At 39.7% G+C, this 22777-nt stretch overlaps 1 protein-coding gene across 1 annotated transcript; it reads right to left on the bottom strand.

The window, feature by feature from the left end:
• Positions 1 to 11672: 11672 nt before the first annotated feature.
• LOC117829322 (glucose-6-phosphate exchanger SLC37A4-like) lies at positions 11673 to 21263 on the bottom strand. The gene is given in 9 exon segments (XM_034706950.1): positions 11673 to 11822; positions 12808 to 12924; positions 13042 to 13155; positions 14313 to 14398; positions 14495 to 14653; positions 15082 to 15197; positions 15199 to 15323; positions 20895 to 20947; positions 21239 to 21263. Coding segments are annotated over 9 exon segments (870 nt in total). The 3' UTR covers positions 11673 to 11747.
• Positions 21264 to 22777: the final 1514 nt, after the last annotated feature.

The raw sequence follows: 22777 nt of genomic DNA, 5'->3' as shown, positions 1-22777 counted from the left end.
TAATGTTTTGATTTGTAGCCATGTCAAATCATCAACTTTAACAATGACAAACCTTTATCATTAATCTTTAAATCTAACCTTTGACAAGAATTAAGTCCAAGCCTCGTTATGTCTCTGAGGTAACTGTGTGAATGTTGCATCTAATTCTGAGTGAATGACATTGTTGCTGAGCAGGTATCCTCATTGAGGACTCAGTTTAAAATGCTGGCAGGAGAATAAATGAGCTCTGAAATCTATCTACCTCAGATAGAAAGGACCTGCGTTAATAGAGAGGGAAATGAGTGAACCAGTTCATGAGTGAGAAAGACAGTTAGTGTGTGGGTGTCTGAGGTAACAACTGTGTGACTGAGTGAGCAAGTGAGGAAGAGTTAACATCTGCAGAGCTACCTATCAGGGATGGGAGGGGAAGATAGTTAGGCGTGACGACTATACGTCAATGGGCCCTAATTGAGCACTTCTCCTCCGCTCTCCTCTCGCTCCTGACACATCGCCCCGGGGCCTATTGGGAGAAGGCCGGATTCACGTCACGAAGAAAACGAGGCGATGGATGATAAGGGGAGCAGAGGATAGTGCTTGAAGGTTTTTCTGCCCACAGCCATGAGACTTGGGGCTGATGTTTGCTCAACTTTTGACGAAATGAACTTGCCAACTCAGCTTTCTTTTAAGCACTTCAAATGATCATAGCCTGAGGGCAGAAATGGATGACTTGTGGACGCAAAACTGCTTGATCAAATACCTTACAGGCGATGAAATCCAGGACAGACCAGTGGTAGAATACAACTCTTGAGCGAGACGTGTAACCTTATAGCCGGCAGAAATAGACCTCAGGTTGTGTCCCCACATGTAGCAAAGGGATTCAAAAACTGTAAACCAAGTCCAACCTCAAAGTGCTTCCATCATTCTGGGTTGATTTATACAAATGTGTGAACTTGCATGACTTCAAAATCTTAACTTGACATATTTACGTGATTCACCCTCTAATAACTAGAGTCATTTTTCCAGCTGTGGTTTTGTGTCTTTTCCTTTTCGTGTTTCAAGTGGCCATCTTTGTTGTTATGAAGGATAAGGTTAAATGTCCATGTCCAAATATTTCTGTTCTGGTAGCTCTGTAATGGTCGGACCACCACTGAAGATAAAGACAGCCTTTGAGACCAGTAACGAGGCATGACTTGTGTTAGGTCACCAGAATAGACTTTATTTGGATTTCCCTACTTAAAGCCATGAAAGCACTGACAGTGCAGAGTGACACAGTTGTCCAGTAGCCTAACTAAGTTAACTCTGAACTCATTTAACTGTTCGGCTGCTGAAATAAAGCACTCCAACATTTAAAAGTACTGTGAGGAGCTTTCTTTTTGTGTTGTTCTTATGACCCCTGTGGATAAGCGGTACGTCTCTCTGCTGATCCTTACTTACTTTAATAACAAATCTCTAACTGTGGTCGGTTCCATACACACTCCATACAAAAGCTTTCTTCCACAGTCCCAAAAACAATGTTTGCATGGTTGCATTTACCTCAACAGGAGATATCTGATCTCTTTTTACAGATTCTTCATTTAAATATGTCTACAGGATGGAAAGGCCCTGGTTTGTGGTCATAGTAGTACTGACTAGTGATGGGAATTCTGGCTCTTTTTAGAGAGCTCGGCTAACTACAAAGAGCCGGCTCTTTAGGCTCCCAAGTGGCTCCCAAGATTTTGTCTTGTTTGAATGAATGTATTACCTAAAATAATGTTAAATTACATGTCTAATGAATAACTAATGTAAAAAACATACATTATATCAAATGTGTATCATTTAAAAGGCTTTATTTATATACTCAACATGGAGCAGAGTTCCACTGAAATTAAATTATAAGGTACAGAAAACAAGACCCATCACAATTAGACAAAAAGGTCCAATCTCTGATGTCTGTATATTATTTATAAACTTTGAAACACCTTCATTAACAGCAGGTTCCCTTCACTGTCTTTATTCTTCTAACTGCACTGATGGATAAACAGTTCTAATGTCCATGACCTGGATGACTGAGATCCTTCACAGACAGATCTAATGTGCCTTTGCAGGTTTTTTGTGGAGCCTGATTGATGACATATTTTAACCTTGCACAGTCAACACTCTGCCTTTAAACTGACTATGTCATTTAAATGTGTCTAAAGTTTACTGTGTTTCCTGCAGTCACTCGTTTTCTCACCTTTCTAGAGGTTCTCTGTGTCGCGCATGTTCTCCCTCTCGTCTCCCTCCTGTTGGTGTGCTCACTGTGCTGTGTGTGTCTGTAACCCCTCCCCTCCCGTTCTGCTCAATGTAGACACGTGATTGGTCAAGACGCCACCATGTCTTGACCAATCACGTGAGGCTTCAATAGAAAAAGACGAGCCGGCTCTTAAGGCTGATTTATACTTCTGCGTTGAATCAACGGCGTACCCTACGCTGGGGGTCCGCGTAGCTCCCGTACCTACGCCGTGGCCTACGCACGTAGCTGACGTGCACCTCCTCCAAAATGTAACTCCCCGTAGAGCCGACGCGGACCGCAAGCTCTGTGATTGGTCCGCTCGGCGGCTTTGTCTTTCCCGCATTTACAACACTTCCGGGATCCCGGAATCTCCTCATCATCTCATCCTCTCTATTCTTCATGTAATCATGTCTGTATGATAAACAGCAACATGTATCAGCTGTAGATTAACAGAACACGCTCTGAATCACTGTGGAAAAGGAAACAGAGATCGCAGCAGGGCCGGAAGCAGGCGGCCGGTTATCAGAGAGACCACACTGCCCTCAGGCGTTTCGGTGGAGAAGTGCTGCGCGACACGGACACACCGACGCACAAGTATGTGGGGCTCAAGTCCGCGTCAGCCCCTGCTGCGTAGGGGAGACGCAGAAGTATAAATCAGCCTTTAGAGCCGGATCGTTCACGACCGACACATCACTAGTACTGACCAGTCACAAGTCGGCAAGCTTTGGTGTAGGCAGGAAAAATAGTCAGTGGAGGGAGCAAAATCAGGCAGAATACACACTTCTGTAATGACGCCCCAGCTCCCATCTGCATGATCCAATAACACTTTTATCTGTTTCTATAAACAGATATCTATATGTAAGTGCAGCTAAATAACTATTCTAGATCTAAAATTTTAGCTAAAGCATCAAATCGGCTCAGGGCTGTGCTGCTGTGTTTGGATTTCCCAACGTCCTGTTATGACGAGGAAATGATCGATCTGACCTCTGTTCAACAACAAAACATTTTAATAGTTGTTTTCTTCTCCGCTGACCAAGTTGACATTATTACTGATTCTAAATCTTTATCACGATGTTGTTGTTTGGATATACTTCAGCTTGTAAGTAAATAAAAATAGGTTTCTTTTTCAGGTTCATATTGCTGAAGCCAGAGTGAAGCCTTTGTCTGCTGTTGAAGTGGGACCTTTCAGTACTTAAAACAGATGAATGGACGCTATCACAGGGGATTTAATGGACCAAGAAATGACAGCATGTACATTGCAGATTTAAAAGCCGCAGGAAGAGGAAGTCTTGGCTGGAAGTCTTTTTCATACTACTGGAAATGCCTGAATTACTGAGGAGTTGGTGTCTGTAGGGGTCGACCGATTGCAGATTTCAGTGGCTGTTGTCAATAATTGGAGAGCTGGTTGGCCCTAACATGGCCATAATGCCAATATTATCATGTTGTTGTTGTTTTTTTTGCATTTTATGTTTTTAAAATCCATTATTCCACGCACATTGCAATCTAATATACATGGTTATCTTAACCAGTAGCATGTTTTAGATGGATCTTTAATTAATGAATGATACATTTCAGAACACAACTGATACTTCAAAAGCAATAGTAACTTTTTGATGTAATGTGCTGTGGTTTTAGGATGGCAAAACATTGTCATTTAGAAAGATGATGGTGGCTGAGGAAAATGTGGAATACACAATGGTGGAATGGACATGAGGGAAAGCGCTAACATTTCACAACAGCAGCCACACTGATGAGACCGCCTGCAGTGTCTGCACACATTAATTGTATTATATAACTATTTCAAAATGACATTGATCGGTCTTTCTGTGATCTGTACCCAGAGGCATTTGGGACTTTCCATTTGATCTCGGAAGTCAGAAACTCAGAGATGCCAGTTGGATATGTCGTCTGGACTGTACCTGAAAGTTGGAGTTCTGGCTCGGACACTGGGAGGGACTTCAGTAACCCTGAGCATGAAATCCCAGATGGCTCCTATCCCCTCTTATCATCAGACAATGAGAGGATATGAGTTCCAATATAAGGAGATATCCAGGAACCACAATGCCAGAAATAATAATAATAATAATAATAATAATAATAATAATAATAATAATAATAATAATAAAAATACATTATATTTTTATAGCGCTTTTAAAAAAAACGTAGATACTTCACAAATAACACACAATAAAAGACAGAATAAAATAAACAAAATAGAAACACAGTGGATATAAAAACACAAACAGTTAAAAGCAGTTCTGAAGAGGTGGGTTTTGATCTGAGATTTGAATGTTTTTGTTCTTCTAATGTGTCTGTTTTATATCCATATTTCTTTGTTTATTTGCATTAAGAACATGGATTATGTTAGACAGATAAAGTCTTATAGTTAATGATGTTAGAGATACTTTACCATTATTCTGGCTGCCTTCTCTATAAAAGAGTAATATTCTAACATTAAATTGAGCCTTTTTACAGCTCACAACACTTAAATGAGGTAAATTACCCACAGACATAAACAGCTCCACTAATTATTTAGCGACCTCTGCAAACATATGTTGTTGTTTTTCTGGTTCTACTCTTATAGGTTTGTGTCTGTGCAAAATTAACATTTTATATTCAAGGCAAGGCAAGGCAAGGCAGCTTTATTTGTATAGCGCATTTCATACACGAGGGCAACTCAATGTGCTTTACATTAAAACATTAAAAGCATTGGAAACATTCAGACAGGCATAAAAGAACACAATTAAAATGACAAATATGACAAAACAGAAAAGAAAAGGAAAATTAGAAATATATTAAAAATTACATTAAAATTTTAATTTAAAGTGGGTTAAAATAATCTAAGATAGGAAGGCAGTGGCAAATAAAAAAGTCTTAGTCTTTGATTTAAAAGAGGTGAGAGTTGGAGCAGACCTGCAGCTTTCAGGGAGTGTGTTCCAGATATGTGGAGCATAATGACTAAACGCTGCTTCACCATGTTTCCTTCTGACTCTAGGAACTGAAAGCAGACCAGTACCTGATGACCTCAGAGGTCGAGGTGGTTCATAAAGTAGTAGCAGATCAGCAATGTATTTTGGGCCTAAACCATTCAGTGCTTTATAAACCATCAGCAGGAGCTGACACTAAACTTCTCCCAGCATAGGTCTTTTATTTGCAAGAAAAAAAATCACTCTTGGTTCATGTAACAAAAAAGATGCAGCATGTTTCAGACCGCTAACAATGCAAAGAAGAAAATAAGCTTATATTTATTTTTAAAAAACAGCATGATCATGTTTTAATGCAGAAAGAGTTCAGCCATCAATACTTGGTGAAACAACTCTGATTTGTAATAACAGCTGTTGTATCTTGGCATGCTCTCAACACATCTCTCACCACGTTGAGAAGAATAAGGTATGTCTGTGTTGAAATTCAACAAACACTGGAGTAGAGTTGCTTCCATGCATGGAGAGATGCTGATTCATGGAGACATTTCAACAGTCTCTGAAAAAGTTTAAGTCTGCACACAGCCCCAGGAAAGATTAAATGCCTGATACACCCTGTTGGTTGAGGTATTAAGGTAGCCCAGTTTGTGTTGGTTTTCCATCGACTCAATTCATGTATATCTGATTCAGCAATGTATTTGTGTGTGTGTGTAATTGTGCATTAAACGTTTAAATCTCATGTTTAAGACAAAGTAATGTTCACTGCATAACATGAGAACATACATGAGCTTTAAGAAAAGAGACACATAGACTTTTCTGAATAATTCATTTGATCATTTTAATATCCAAGCTAAATATCTTCCATACATCTCCTTCATATTTCACCTATGGAAGAAAAGCTTTGAAACAGAAACAGTGAATATATCAGGGAGCAGATTTTGTCAGAACATTTGTGCAATGAGAAGCAGGTGGAGTGCAGAGTGGGGTTGAGAGGTGTGCACACACGCACACTCACACACACACACACACACACACAAACACACACACAAACTGCTTTGTTCCCCCGGGTAGACCATGGAGCCGTCAAAACCACTCTGATTCTGAATTAGCTCTGATTGGCTGTCATTGCAGTGTGTCCCACACAGCTGAGACCACTCAAACCCACACATACACACTCAGCATACACACTTACACACAAACACTAACACACTTTTATGGTCTGGGCATCGTGTTTCACTAAACTGCTGAGTTCTCGAGGCTGTAACTAGGGCTTTTTTAAGAGCTGTGGTTGAGTATAGATGTGCATGTGTGTGTTCACATCTGTCTGTGACCGCTCTAAATGCATGTGTGCAGTGTATTTAAATGTGCACGCTGTGGGGGTATACAGTATGTTGTCCTTCCTTTTGCAAGCTTTGAATATTCTCTGGGGTCTGAACTAAGCCAAAAGCACCTGACATCTGATACTGACATTTTGATGCTACTAAAATCTTCAAAAACATGTCACGTATACAAATAAATGCTGTTGAATGAGGATGTCTGCTTTAACACCCATCATGTAGAGTTATGCTATTCTTGGCACCCTCTTACCCTCTCCTGTGTCGTACTGAAAAGACTGGAGCGCCATTTACAATCATATCTGCAGGAAATGGATTAAGTGTGATCCATTTGAAACAACGGAGCATGAGAAAGATCCAGTATTTTTAGAACTGAACTGTATCAGCATGTTTTGATGTGTTGAGTTCACATAATTATCACACTACAGCACTGATTCACTAAGTCACACTCAAGAAAACTCAACTGCAGAGACCTAAAGTCTTGGATCACTTGCATCACTTGCAATCTTTCAACACAGAGTTAGAGGAAGCAGTTGTTTTATAACTCCAGTCTTCTATTTAATTAAGAAATTACACACATTTTGTGTAAATGCCTCTTTTAAACCACAAGCATGCACACTAAGTAAAACCTTGGTCCAAGACAAGCAGACCTGTCCGCCTCCAAAGGGATCCCACAGTGCCAGAAAAGACTTGTGCGGCTAAATCAGCAGGGGTTTACCAGCCCTGCTGGCTCAGTTTGGGTTGGATATCCCTCCAACAAGCCTGCTTCTCTGGTTACAAATGTGTCTCTGTATGCATCGCTCTTGTCCTGAAACTCGAGTTGGTGGGAGCAGCAAAAATAAGCAAAAGGGAAAGCTGGCGAAGGTGTAAAAGAGAAAGAGAATTCTATTAAAGATTTCAAAGCAGAGCTGGATTCCTTCTATAGAGGCCTCTGGATCATGTTACCCTGCTAACAGCAGCACATTAATCCAAAGTGTGTGGTTAAGAACAGAGGAGACTCATTCTAGACATGTAGTCACATACATGAGCACAGACATTAACATGAATATGTGTGTGTGTGTGTGTGTGTTTGTGTGTGTGTTTGTATGTGGATTTACAGAATCTGTATGTATAAACACCAAGCCTCTGTAAAGTCAGAGAAAGACTGTCCTTCAAGTTTGTCACTGCTCACAATACCATACCTGTGATCTGTGATGCATGAGCACCCTCTTGTGGTCATATTTAAGACTGCACTCTTGATTCAAAATGGTTCTAATACTGTAATAGAAGCTACTGCATGTTGATTTAAAGAAAGGTAAATCCCCAAAAGTCAACTAATTGTATAAATATCTGATGTGGTTTGTTCACTTTAGTTCTTATACGTCTGAGTTTGCACAAAGCTCTCCACGCTTGTTTTCATGCAGTGATTGGTTTTCCATCTCCCATTAACCTTAAATGAGTCACCTTTAAATCATAAAACAGCTTAACATTATCTGCTCTTTCAAGCATCTACCACAAACCACTAATGAAATATTTGAAGCTGGAAAAGTACTCGCATTTTAGTTCAGTTTTTACAGAGTCAGTAAGTTCAGCTTTTATGTTTGCTATCTGAACACTTCAGACAGGATTATGATTTGAGCAAACATTTAACGTCTTGGTTGGCACTCCGGGCTATTTTTCAGCCCTGAGAACTCAAATTCAGCTGGGTGCCAACACTAACATATTAACCATGTATATCACATAGCTGTAACAGTAAGGAAAACAAAATGGGAATCCCCATGGTGAGCATGATGAAGCATAGAAAATGCTTTAAACAGGCGAGGAGGGGACAAAGGAACATCTCCATCAAAGTCCTGGGAAAATGTTTGGGAATGTGGGAACATTTAGTTACGACCCTGCCTCCCACAGCAGTGTCTGTGGCAATACTTCCAGCCATAGCTTATGTTACTATAATTAGCTGCTGGAGAGATGTTGCAACATTGGAATACTTTGTAAGACCGTGCAAACTCTGATTTGACAGGGACTCAATGTTTTCTGATGAGAACATGACTGGAATGATCTTTGAAATGCAAAGACAGGAGTGCATCCTGGACTGTAAAGAGTTTTAGTTGGTGGTGCTCTTTGGATCAGGACGAGAGTAGTCCAACATAAATATTTACAATGGCAATTAAGATGATCATGTGGACCTTACAATGAATTCCTATGTGGTTGGTGTCGTGGTCCTGAGAGAAGGGTCTACGCATCAATATCTAAATGTTGTCACCTTTTCTAGTGTGTAACATAAGTACTAATCAGTTAAACAAATTTAAATGTTATCATTGTAGGCCCGAAATCACAATCAAGGACAGTTGACCAATGGCATCTTGTTACCAGACTCCAGCTGCTACAACTACTACTATCCGTCTCCCCACTATCATCTCTCTCTCTCTTCATCTCCCTCTATCCCTCTCTCCAACACGGTCTCAGCAGATGTGTGTCTAACATGAGTCTGGTCCTGCTGGAGGTTTCTGCCTGTTAAAGGAAGTTTGTCCTTGCCACTGTAACTTGCTAAATGCTGCAAAGTGCTCTGCTCATGGTGGATTAAGATGAGATCAGACTGAGTCCTGTCTGTAAGATGCGACTGGATCTTATCCTGTCTTGATGTTGGGTCTTTGTTAATAATAGAACATAGAGTACGGTCTAGACCTGCTCTGTTTGGAAAGAGTCTGAGGATAACATTGGTTGGAATTTGGGCGCTATATAAATTAAGATTGATTGATTGAAATGGAGATAAAGTTGCATGTAGGCTGGGTGTGGTTAAATTAGCGTATAACCATTTGACTGGAGCATAACCAGCACAGGCATGTGGACTTTAACCTTTATTTAACCAGATAAGTCCCACTGAGATCAAGACCTCATTTTCAAGGCCGACCTGGCCAAGAGGTCAGCAGCACACGTCAGAATAAATGGCACAACTCAACAACATGGAACATATATGCAGACAGTATGTAGAAGCAAACAATAATAATTTAAAAGTGCAACTTATTTTCAAGTAAAGTGCAGTTTGTGATTACAACATGTGGTGCTAGCTCTGCTAATGTTAGCCACACTCACCAAACTAATGTGACATTTGACCCACAGACTCTCTGATCCCATGTTTAGCTGTGTTAAAGAAATTGTGCCTGATTGCTGAGTGTTCCCATATATTTAGGCTTGTCCGGGGTACTGTTGGCCTAGTGGTCTAAGTGCGCGCTCCATATTCAGAGGCTATAGTCCTCATCACATTTTCTCTCTCTCTCCAGCTTTCCTATCCAATAAAGGCAAAAATACCCAACAGCATAACTTTTAAAAATATATATATAATTAAACCTGTGTTAGGATTAACCCTTTAGCGGCTGGATGATACCGCAGGCATGATGAACAAAATTGCAGGTGGTTGTTCAGGTGTACCACAAACTTGTTTATTAAACAAAACAGCAACAGCATGACATCAGGCTCCAACCAACAGCGAACACAGAGAGGTTTTTAATGGGCGCCTGTATACTGTGGCACTAATTGGCCTCCTGGATCAAACCATCTGGAGGTGTTCACAAATGACTTACTCCGCTCTCAAATTAGCTTGGACACCCTAACCTGTTCCTGACTTTGTGTCACCAATACTCAAAACATTTCATAATCCCAACATTTCAAAAAATAAATCTAAAACATGCTATTTAATTAATTCCCCTGCACCACTAAATTTGGACTCCCCCTGACCAATTTGTGCTCTGGACCCACCCCAGAACACCCTGGAGCGGACACAGAACAGCAACCACAGGTAAGTCAAACAAACAACTTTGACATATTTGCACTACTGCCCTGGCACACTTTAGCGTTAACAAACCCACACACACCTTCACATTCATATTCACTGCACACATGATTAATTATTGCTGACGTTAAACATCTCACTCTCCTCTCTTCTCCAGGTGGAGCAGCGCCCTCACGCCAGCAACGCCCGGACAACCACACCTCAATCATGCACTATGGTTTGACTGACTCCGGTTCAACCCTTAATCAATAAATAACAATAATAACTACAAAATGTGCAAACACGCAATGTGCAAATGTGCTGTGCAAAGATTGCTAATAAAGTCCCAAGTGCCATCAATACTGTGTGTTGTTTCTTAAAGTGCAATGAGCCCAAAACCCTTGTGCAGTATTTACACAACAAACGCTGTCAGTCAGGAAATACAGTCCTACAGGTGATTAAATGGTAAACAGTGAACTCCATTCGTGAAGTAAAATCCATGAATGTCTTTGTGTTACATTTGTGCAATGGTTCCACTGTCCGTACTTGTATGACCCTTTTGCTTTCGGCCCAAACCATGCAAGTGTAAGGCGGATTAGTTGTCAGGGCCTGTGCACCAGTTCGTCTTCAAATGCATCGCCTGAAAGTGGTAAGTGGTTCAAGGAGAGATGTGGCCGACTATCCCATCACTCTGAATGATATCCCATTTTCTACGGGGGCAACAAGGTAGACACTTAAGAGCAAACTTGTTTTGTCTTGACTCTTAGTGCAGCAGGAATCACCAGAGTTTCTTCTTTGTTGTGCAAAAACAAAACAGAGACTTTATGCTGTGACTTTCGAGGGACATAGACATTCAGCGGTCGTCCGCTCACACAGGCGACGCCAGACTGCCTTGGTTTTAGCAGTCACTTTAACCAAACCTTCACTAAATAGAACAAAGTGTTCATTTAAGAGGATCTTTTTTGAGCTAAGTTTGCCCAAGGTACCAATTTAAGTATAAACAACCAGTGTTTTTCATGTCAACTTGCAAAACTTGCAGTAAAATGACAGGTTGGTTTTAAAAAAATATGCAATTCACACTTAAAACCACCTCCTTCAAGGAATATATGCATGTAACATGGAAATGAGCAGGGATGTGGTTAAATGTTAAAGTCACATTGTGCACTTTAGGGAAAATGTATAGCTTTCTCAACTAAAATCATTGTGGTTGGTTTGCACTGCAGCTGTCGACTCAAGGTCTCTGTATAAGAAATTAAGAAAAGAGCTCAACTTCTCAGCGCATTCAGTTATGTTCATGTCCTGTAGGACTGACCAAAAAAATACTTTTGGTTAAAAAATGAAGTATGGGAAATAAGAAAATACATTGATTGCTCATAGTTTTAAGTTTTCGTCTGGGTTTGAAGGATGAGATATAGTGATGGTTTAATCCACCTTCTTTGAGACACGACCCATCTTTATTCAAATGTTGCATAGCAAGAAGAATCCAATAGTGGCAGCACCACATGTGATTTCTGCTACCCAGAAGGCCATTTCCCAGCCATGGCCCTTTGCAATGGTGCTGAATGGCAGCCCGGACATAAAGCCTCCAACTGAGGAGATCATAAAAAAAGATATGGTCATTCCAAAGATTAGGTTATATAAATAAGTTAATTTATTTAAGCCTTAAAGCTGGGGTTGGTAATCAGATTTAGATACACTTTTTGTTATACTGGTTAAAATGATCTTTATGTCCTGATGGTAATCAATACATAATGTGTTCTTAAAAAAGAGTGAAAAAAAACTGCTATCTACAGCCGGAGTAAACCTGGGAAAACACCAACCAATCACCGTTTTTTGGCTCCCCAAATTTTAAACCAATCCAATCCCGTCCAGCCGTTCTGCCCTCCTCCTGCGCGTACATTTCCCCGGCGTGCACTCCTCCGAGTCCCCGTCTCCTGCCTCTACTTCCCCTGACTCTATTTACTGCCCCTCTCGCTCATCCTCGGGCCTGTCCCCTCTGACTTGTTGAGGTGCTTTGCTCAGGAATGAGTCTGGATCAGAGTCTAAAAAGCTCTCACCAACAAGCAGAATAATTAATGACGTTCAGTAAGTCCTACAGAAATATATATTTATTGTAGCGTCCGTCCGGACGCTGTAGTGATGACGAGCCGATTCGTGAACACGTTGAGTTTTAATAACCGGTCACTGTCGACCGTGATCACGCCAACCAACAAAACAACAATCAATGTTTGAATGAATGAAGAACTTCTCCTCTTGTCTCTCCTCTCTCCCACTCGCACACTCTACACCTCTCCTGATGCCTTCACTGACTGTCAACACTGTAGGAATTAAGAACATCTACACTGAACAGGTTCAACAAACAGTAGAGCTGTTACAGTATTATATATGTGTTATAACTTTTCTCCTGATATTGTGTCACCGGTACAACTGGATAATGCTAGCATGAACAGCAGCAATGTTTGGTGATAAAATAAATAGTATTAGAACAGGTAAGCTGTGAGATTGTATTGAATTATTAGTAAAACAGCATTCAGTAATTAGTAGCAGGAAAAAGGAAGAAAACCATAAACTTACTGTTGGCCATGATGTCCTGCAGTATTTGGAAGGAGCACTTAAATGGCTGTCTCCAAACAATGCTATTGGCCCTAAGGAGGAGGAACCAAAGGTAGCACCCAGGCTGAGTATCAACACCTGTATATAAACAGTTTTGAGAATTACAAAGTCTTACATGCAGTGTGCTCTGTTTAAAAATATCTATCTCTTATTACTGATTTTGTTTGTACAGGATTTCAGTGTTTAAGGGAATACCATTGAGCTGTCTGGAGTTACTGTGACTCTGAAAAGGTACATGGACACAAACATTCCAGCCATCATGCAGATCAGGGTAAAATGCAGAGGATTGCCATAGATCCTCACACCTTGCTGTACAAAAAATACAGAAATAAATCAGATCATTTAGAGAAGATTGTTTTGCTAACTATAAGCAGCGTTTTCTTGCCTGTCTATGTAAATGCTGCAAAAATTCACTTTAAGCCTTCATATTTTTGTTTTTTTTATTAGACTTTATTGTACCACGATTATTTTCATTGACTTTGGTCTCAGCAGATGTGTGTCTAGCATGAGTCTGGTCCTGCTGGAGGTTTCTGCCTGTTAAAGGAAGTTTGTCCTTGCCACTGTAACTTGCTAAATGCTGCAAAGTGCTCTGCTCATGGTGGATTAAGATGAGACCAGACTGAGTCCTGTCTGTAAGATGGGACTGGATCGTATCCTGTCTTGATGTTGGGTCTTTGTTAATAATAGAACATACAGTACGGTTTAGACCTGCTCTGTTTGTAAAAGTGTGACGCCCACAAATTTGTGGTCACATGTGGGGTATTATTTTTTTAAATTATATTATTGTTATTTATTTTCTGCTGTCAGATTGTAATTTAAAACAACACAGTTAATAGTCTATCCAGTGTACGAATATAAACATGTAATGCGCCACCAGAACAGTAGGGGTGTTGTGAGACCGGCTCAGCTTCTGCGGTGCGCATGTGCAGTGGGGACGCCATCTTATCCCCATTGTATTCATAGCAACTAACATCCCGCCTCCGCCTCTCTTCTTTTTTTAAACTGTTTTACAGTGTTGCCCAGGATCAGAGAAGGAATTCAGCATTATTATTAATTGCCTACATGGTCTTAGCCCTGGGACCTGTAACAATGGCATCTTGAGATAATGTTTGATGGTATTTGGCGTTTTATAAATAAAGATTGATTGATTGAATGATTGACATCCAACATCTCTTTTAGAGAGCCTTGGCAACAACAGCAGCATACAATGTTCATAGTAAAGACCATTGACTTACACAGGCATTAATAGCATCAAACAATGAATTAGCTGTGTTCAGCAACATTATGTGGAGAAATAATCCTACATTTTGTTCTTACAATTTTCCATGATTGTGAAACAATCTAGTTTAGGTTGACTCTTTTGCTCGTACCAAAATGAGAGACCAAAATCTTTTGCCTTCATCACATACAGCACATTAGCATTGGAATGTGCAAATTGATATAAGTGTGTTCTGTATGTAACTTACTGTGGCCACAGCCTTATCAGAAAAGTGTCCTGCTGCAAGACTGCGCAACAGGCCTCCAACCTCCAGGGCACTCATGTATGAGCTACCTATGGAGAAGAACACGTTGATCACAAGGAATAATAAGTAGCTAATGTATTCTCTTGAGAGAGATTAAGGTGTCTTCTGTGCCCCTAATGTTGTACCCATAAGTGTAGACTGGCCCTTGTCTTGAATGAGGAACAGCTGACCCCAGTCAGTGCAGGCTGTTTTTACTCCAAACATCACCAAGAAAGAGACAGATAGCAGCCACAGGTAGGGTGACAGCAGGAACTCTGACAGGGTGCTTTTGTCACCAGATGATCCTAAACAGGAAGCAGGCATCAGACTCAGCATTGTTTGCCAATCCAGTGTTTTGCCCTATTATGCATGTATCTGAGACATTATCATTAACAGGAAACAACAGGCGTAACCAAACCAAAGTGGGGATAGGAAGGAGCTCATCTTCAAACTAAACTAAAACTTTTGCACTTGTTTTTGTACAAGTGTAGATGCACACACACAAGTGGTATTTTAGGGGCACACTGTGTACTGAGTCCACTTAACTGCTGACCTTTAGTCCCTGAATGAGGCTGTCTGAACACACACAAACACAGACACATCTGAACGATATGCATGGTGTTAGTATGTTTGAAAAAATATGCTGTGCCTAGATCAGACAAGATAGAAAGTAGCTACTATATGCATTTGATTGATAATTCACCTGACATCTTCAAGTGAAAGGCAGTCTCACCTTCTTTGCTCTTTGTTTTTGCTGCCTCTATGTTGGGCAGCCCCACCTCCTTGGGCTCATTCTTGATGAGCAGCAGACAGACAAAGGAGAACAACACACAAATCATTCCAGATACACAGTATCGTCCTCCAACTGTAACTCTCGGCCAGCAGCGTAGCAATAATGGGGCCCAGGCTGCCAGCCAAATTCTTGCTGCATGAGAGAACAGCCCAGTATGTTTCAAACTGAGATGGCTCAAACCACTGGAGAGAAGAGGATACAATAACACAACACAATGAAAGAGTTAACAGGATGGGTAATAGGGATGAAATGATGATGGGTTAAATTGTTGTATAGGTTTTTTGGTGTTCAGTTTTTGGCTTTGAGTTCTTTATACTATGGTTTAATTGTTTTTTTAAACCTAAAAGTCAAATATGATCAGACAACACCCAACACTCATGATAAGCATTATCTGAATAAGTGCTAAAAGATCTGGGGAATTTTAAAATAAATATTTAAAAACGAAAATAAATATAAAAAATAAAAAGATATGAACCGCAGAGGACAAGCCACGTCTGTTGTAGGTATTTGTACCTTGACACTTATATTTTTTTGAGTGAATTATGTTTGTGTATATATTTAAATGGTAGATGGACTTGTACTTATATATATTATTTTCTAGTCTTTCTGACCACTCAAAGCGCTTTTTACACTACACGTCACATTCACCCATAAAGCAAAGCACATATACACAACAGTCACTCACTGATGGTAGAGGCTGCTAAATAGTATGTGGCCATCAGTATTTGCTAATCTCTTTCGTACACATTCACACACCCCTGAACAACAGTGGGAGCAATTTAGGGTCCAGTGTCGTCTTCGGACACCTCGGCATGTGACTGCAGGAGCTGGGATCAAACTGTTAACTTTCTAATTGATTGGCGACCGTCTCTACCAACTGAGCTACAGCTACTCCACATATATATCGATATACACTTGAGGTCAAAATTATTAGCCCCCCAGGAATTCTGGAACATTTTCCTTAAATTCTGCCCAATATTTGAATCATTGATAAAACTTGATATAAGTAATCATTCACCAGTGTTCTTTAGTAGCTTTGGTACATTTTGGAATGTAAAATACATTTTTAGGATAACTTTATATCAAATATGGTGAAAAATGGGGTGGTCAAAATTATTAGCTCCCATGTGAATTTTTACTTTTAAAGCACACCTGAGCAGTCAGTTTGTTTCCTAACAACACCTGTTGGTCAATGTGCTTCCTAACAACACCTGAGCATTCAAACAGCATTGAGATTTACTTAAGGGACTCCAAACAGAGCACTTGAAGAGGTTATTGAGAGAGACTACTCTTATTAACCATGCCAAAGACAATGGAAATCAGTCTTCAGCTCAGAAAGAAGATAATTGAGGCTCATAATAAGAGGGAAGGCTATACTGTCATGTCCAGGTGTTTTACGGTGTCTAGAACAGCTGTATGTTGCATCATTGCAAAGTACAAGGAGACAAACTCTGTTAGAAACAAACCTGGGCGTGGTAGAAAACGCAAGATTTCAAGAACTTTGGAGAGGAAAGTAGTCAAAGATGTCAGCAAGAAGCCCCGGACATTTTCCAAGGTGATTGTTGCTGACCTGACCTCTTCTGGAGTTGATGTTTGAAGAAGCACAGTTGTGAGGGATCTTCATCATAGTGGGCTTCAGGACCATCGTCCCAGAAGAACCCCTTTACTCAAAGAGCAGCACATCAGAGCCAGACTGAGGTTTGCCCATCAACATTTGAAAGGTAAAGATGAGTTTTGGAAGTCCATCCTTTGGTCTGATGGAACTTTTTGGGCATATGGATGTTGTTCATGTTTGGCCAAGAAAGGGAGAGCCCTTCAACCCTTAGAACACGGTCCTCAGAATTAAACATGGTGGAGGGAGCATCTTACTGTGGGGCTGTTTTGCAGCCTCAGGCACAGGGAGCCTTGTTCGGGTGCATGGCATCATGAAAAAAGAAAGTTATGTTGACATTTTGAGGGATAATGTGAAGAACTCTGCTCTTAATCTAGGCTTTCGTCGGCGCTGGGTCTTCCAGCAAGACAATGATCCAAAGCTTAAATCAAAATTGGTCAAACAGTTCTTAAAGGACACCTAAACCAAGGTCCTGGAGTGGCGCGTACAGAGCCCAGATCTAAATCCTGTGAAGAATCTGTGGCGGGTGCTCAAAGTGAATGTCCATGCTCAGAAACCATGTATTTTGGACCAGCTGGAACAATTTGCATTGGAAAAATGGGCCAAAAATTCCTCCAGAGACATGTGCCAACCTTGTAGAGAACTATTTGAAGAGGTTGTTGTAAGGTGTGGCTCAGAAAGGGCGCACTATTGACTACTTAGGGCCAAGGGGCTAATAATTTTGGACATGCCATTTTTACCTTTTCTTGTTTCAATTAATTGCATCAATAAAATATCCAAGTCAAACATACTGAATATTTGTCTTTGTTATTTTGGAAACACATAAACTATAAACACTTGTTTTTAATGGTCATTTTCATGGAGAAATCAAGGGTTTTATCTGATTTCACAAGGGGGGCTAATCATTTTGACCTCAACTGTATATAATAGATATGTACTGTATATCAATCTAAGGTAATGAGAATAGAAACCGTTGTTTTGGGGAAAGTTGGAACCTCAACAGCAGAAAAAGAAGTCACAAGAACCTACGGAAATCATCTGAAGTATATGACCTTAATTGCAAGCTTCAAAATACATTATAAAAAGATAATAAAGTTAATAATGCTTAGTGTTGAGGTCGTTCAAAGGTAGGAAAATGAACCCTCTATTGTAAATGTTGGGACTTGGACTTGTTTCTCTTTTTTTGAAATGACAAAAGTCACAGCTGAAGTGGGGGAGGAAAGACATTGATATTACTGGTGATTGCCATGGTTTAGGTAAAAGAGGTTAAAATGTTGTCTAAATTGTTTTTAAAAATTCAAATTGGAGAGCACAACTGAGTTTTCAACAAGAACTCAGAGGGGCAGAAACAAAAGCCTCCCTAAAGCCTCCAAAATCCCATCCCTAATTAAAATGTGTTAACTGTTTGGTCCTATTGTAAAACATGAACTTGATGAAAAATTTTAGATACTGGGAAATAAAAGTAGTGTGAAAACTATTCATTCATTTCAAGGACAGAAACAGTCTGGGAATAATGCACTTGACTATTAGGAGCCTGATCCAGAAGCTAGATCATGTCAAAGTGTTAGTTTTACGGTGTTATCCTGACATTTTAGTTTCGAGTGAAACATGGCTCAGGAAAAGTGTCAAAGACTCTGATGTGGTTGTGGATGGATACACTCTTCATAGAGTGGATTGAGTTGGTAGGGGAGGGGGAGGGGCGGTTTATGTAAAGACATCCTTTCCTGTGTCTGTCTTAAATTTGGTTACCAAGCCAAAATGCTTTGAATTTATTGCTTTAAAAATCCAGTTGGGACCTTCCCCACTTGTAGTAATTGGTGTGTATAGACCTCCGTCAGCTGATCCTGAGTCTATAGACACATTAGAGATCTGAGTATATTCATTAGGAAATGCCGGTTGTTGCTGATTTTAACATGAACTGACTGAATGAAACTCAGATTACCTCAAGGAAATTAGCTCCATGAGAATGTTGGTTGGCCTCTCTTGAGCAGAGGAGAAACAAACAGTGTTTTTTGTTTACTTTTAAAGCACTTGCTGGAAAGCTCCCCACCTTACAGACTTGGTGGAATGGAATTATGGATCCTACACGACTCGCTCTTCTGATTGGCTCATTCTGAAACTACCCCGAGTTAATACTGAGCTGGGTAGATCAGCATTTTCCATTGATGCCCCTAAATCATGGAATACCCTCCAACAGACTTTAAAGTTGATATCCATTCCCTCTTTTGCAGAGTTTAAGACTTTAATCTCAGACCACTGTGTTTCAAACTGTATCTGTTTTAATTGATATATTACTTTGTGAATGATTGTGTTTGTTCGTTAATTCTAATGTGCCTGTGATCTCGATGACATTGGAAATAAGGGAAACCTTAATGTCTTTTTGAGAATAAATAAAAGGAAACTTCCTACACACCCAAAGAGAAACCCAAACACTACCCCAAAATCAAATAAAGAAACCAAGGGACTGGTAGTATAACTAAAACAAAACAATCATAAACCAAAAGGGTAAACTTATACAAATTAATGTAAACAAAAGGGGATTTGTATCCCGATCACTCAGTCAAACTATTAAAATGTGAGTTAAAGGCAAGTGAAGAGTTGTGCTGTCTGTCTCTCCAATTGAGGAGGCCGAACAGCCAGTACACTAAAAAAAACGACATGGGTTTCTGTTTTATCAATATAAGTATAACATGTACTTTCTATTATATTAATTAATGTTTAGTGGTTAAACATTTTTAAATCATGTAGTTTTAACATGACATGCAAAATCCTTAAAACTACAAGATTGCTTTATGTCAAAACAACCTAATGGGTTTAGGTAGAATCCCATCTGCAATACCTCTCCAGAGCAGGAGGGGGCAGTAATGTGCGACATCTAAGGTGGAGAAATGTCTAAATCAGTAAGCACTTATTTTAAAGGCCACCAAGTCAAGATCCATAGTTTTTGTTTGTCATTGCTTGCCTTCTCTGGGGAATAGAGTTCTATTCCAACAAACCAGTCTGTTTGTAGTCATCTTCCAAACTTGACACCAACTGGGGGTAAACTAAGTCAGCACGTTTAAACTGCTAAATGTAAACATTCTTCATATGTCAAAAATGTCTTATTTTCTCAATAATTACTATTTTAGAGTTTATCTTCACATGATGAAAAGGTTTGTCTCATAGTTCAAATCATTTCTGATGATTGTACATTCAGGCTGCACAGTGGTACAGTTCCGGTTCAAGTCAGGTGTCTTTCTGTGTGGAGTTTGCATGTTCTCCTTGTGCATGCGTGGGTTCTCTCGGGGTACTCCGGCTTCCTCGCACAGTCCAAAAGCATGCTCACCAGGTTAATTGGTCTCTCTAAATTGCCCGTAGGTGTGTGTGGGTGTGAATAGTTGTCTGCCTTCCGCCAAAAGTCAGTTCCCTGCAACCCTGAATGGGGTAAGCGGTCAAGATGATGGATGGATTGAACTTTAGTTTTGTAGTTTTGTTCAGTCAGCATGATTAATACGTGTTATTGTACCATTCAAAATTAAGTTGGACCCAAACATTACAAATGAGTAATGGTAACGTCAATACTTTATGTTCCCTCAACATATCTACTATTAGTTTTATCAACAAAATTGTGTCTCGCTAAATGAAAGCATTTTAATTTGGTGGAAATTCTTTCCATAATTTTATTACGTTCACCCAACAAATTATTTCTTTGAGTGTAATGCAGACGGCTTCCATCCTGGTAAACACTTGAAATTTTGCACTGGCTCTGCTATGTGTCCAGTGTAAACTGAAAATTATAAATGACTGATGCCAGACTGACTTGGGGTTAGCCAATCACAAACAAGTACCCCAATCCTACCCTTTCCGTTTTCTTGAAATGTATTTTGTGACTCTGAAATGTATTTATGATCTGTTAAATTTATTTTTGTTTTGTGAAATGTATTTTAAGTGAAATTTATTTTGTGCTTTTGAAATATTTATTACTATTATGCCTTCAGGGCCACCGTAGGTCGCTGTTTGTCTGGTTTAACACGTCTTTTGTACCTTACTTTGAATAATGTCAGGACTGTATTGCATATTGGATGCTGTTTGAATCTTTTAGCAAACTTTTACGCCTTTAGCAAACATGAATGTATAAAGTTCACTTGTGATCAACTCTGACCTGACATGCTCTCGCTCCCTGCTTCACCCTCTCACGACTCCAGTAGATGATGTCTATAAATGAAAATATACAGATTTCATCTTAAAGTGTTAAGTCATTCTTATTTAATCAGCAAGGCTTCATAATCAAACCATCAGAGCAAATTTAAATTCTTTTATCATTACTCTTGTAATGTAGGAGTGAAATTTGGCCAGTTATGTATATAAATGTGTTTTTTTTTCTGGGTAAGGTTGTATGAAGAACTCAATAGTGAGATGATTACTTCTTCAGATAGTGTTTTTTGTTGCTAAAGCTTCTCCCTGCACTTAACACTCAAGACAAAGTCTGTAACACAAGTGACTCACCCTCTACATCCTGAAGTGCTCTCATCGGGTCAGAGCTTTGGACTGCCACAAGCTCCCAAGTCTGTTTATAAGGAAACAGAATTAAATGATCAGATTCTAAAATTAAACTAATAGTCACTCCCTGTGAATTTAACTCTCCAGGATACGCTTTCTTTTTTTGTGAAGCGCTTTTCATACAAAGATATTGTATGAAAGGTGCTTTATAGATAAAAATGAGCTGAGAGTTGAGTTAAAGGCCCTGTGAGGAGTTTTGAACTGGCTGAGAAACAGACTGAAAATGATACTGATGCCTCTTTATGACCTTCAATAGCAAACAAGACCATCAGCAGCAACACTGACACCTTCTCTGTTGTCATTTTTAATGCCTGAAACCGCCCTGAGGGGGTAGGTTTCAGACCAGATGATGGACATCTCGCTTCAGAAACAGCCTTTATCTGACTATTTTCATGGAAAATAATCACATTGCCTGATAAAGTTGATTGTTAAAAGTCAACAGGAAGAGGTTTTTGTTGAAAACACTACTTTTGCATATAAAGGACAAGAGATAAGAGGTATCACTTTGTCCACAAGGGGGCGCCAGAACCGATACAAAACAAAAGTTCCTCACAGCAGCTTTAATAGTCACACTAAAAATAAACACATGAGCTCACTTTGTGATGCATAGCATTGCAATATAAACAGGTCCAGTGTTGAACATGTATTTAAATGTACAATAGTTTAGTTCTGGATCAAACTCATCTTTTGAATGTTCGTCTGAAAGAAGGATTTTAAATCTAGCTTCACTGTTTTCTTCTGGGATCGGGGGGAGTGTATGAGCAGTTCCCTTAACAATTTTCCACAATGTGAACAAATATGATCTTCTATTTATTCTCTTCTCCCTCCCTCTTCCTGGTTATGGGAGGAGCCAACTTTAAAGTGTGTGTTTTCATACAGCACCTAGAAATCCTTCTGATTCTGCCTTAAAGTGACTTCTATCAGATAACTACTTTAAATCCCTGGCTCAAAATCAAACTATATTTAACTTATACCAAGTCACCTTTTCTGAATAAATGCTGCAAATCTTGCTCACATCCTCTGTCCTCTCATGTCTCAGTCATTTATCAGCACTCCTCTAAATGTTAACAGGTGGAAAAGAGCTCATTAATGCACAAATAATACACTTTTCTTTCTTACACCTCTAAGTATTTTTCAGTTCTTTGTGTAAACACTTGAAGAAATCTTGCTTTCAAAAGCATTCAGAGCAAAGTGCTTCAAACAAGCCTTCGTTAAACAAAGGGTGTGGCTGCTTCAGACACTACTCTCAGACTTGTTTAAGTTTTGTGAAGCTGTGAATTGAGTTGAAGTACCTTTCAGTGGATGCTCTGTGGTAGTCGGTATGAGTGTAACCTTTGGTGTGACACATCAGAAAGGATAATTCGGTGTGATTATGATTGTCTACATCTCTTCACTCTTTTCTCACACACTGTGATCAACTTCTGTGAAATTGTTATATGGTAGAAATCGACTGATTCTAGAGGTTTGGTTTTTTTTGTTTTTTTT

Source organism: Notolabrus celidotus, chromosome 17, assembly GCF_009762535.1.
Source record: "Notolabrus celidotus isolate fNotCel1 chromosome 17, fNotCel1.pri, whole genome shotgun sequence".
Lineage (NCBI taxonomy): Eukaryota > Metazoa > Chordata > Actinopteri > Labriformes > Labridae > Notolabrus > Notolabrus celidotus.
Note: the sequence above shows the minus strand (reverse complement) of the source record. Positions and strands in the feature narration are given on the sequence as shown.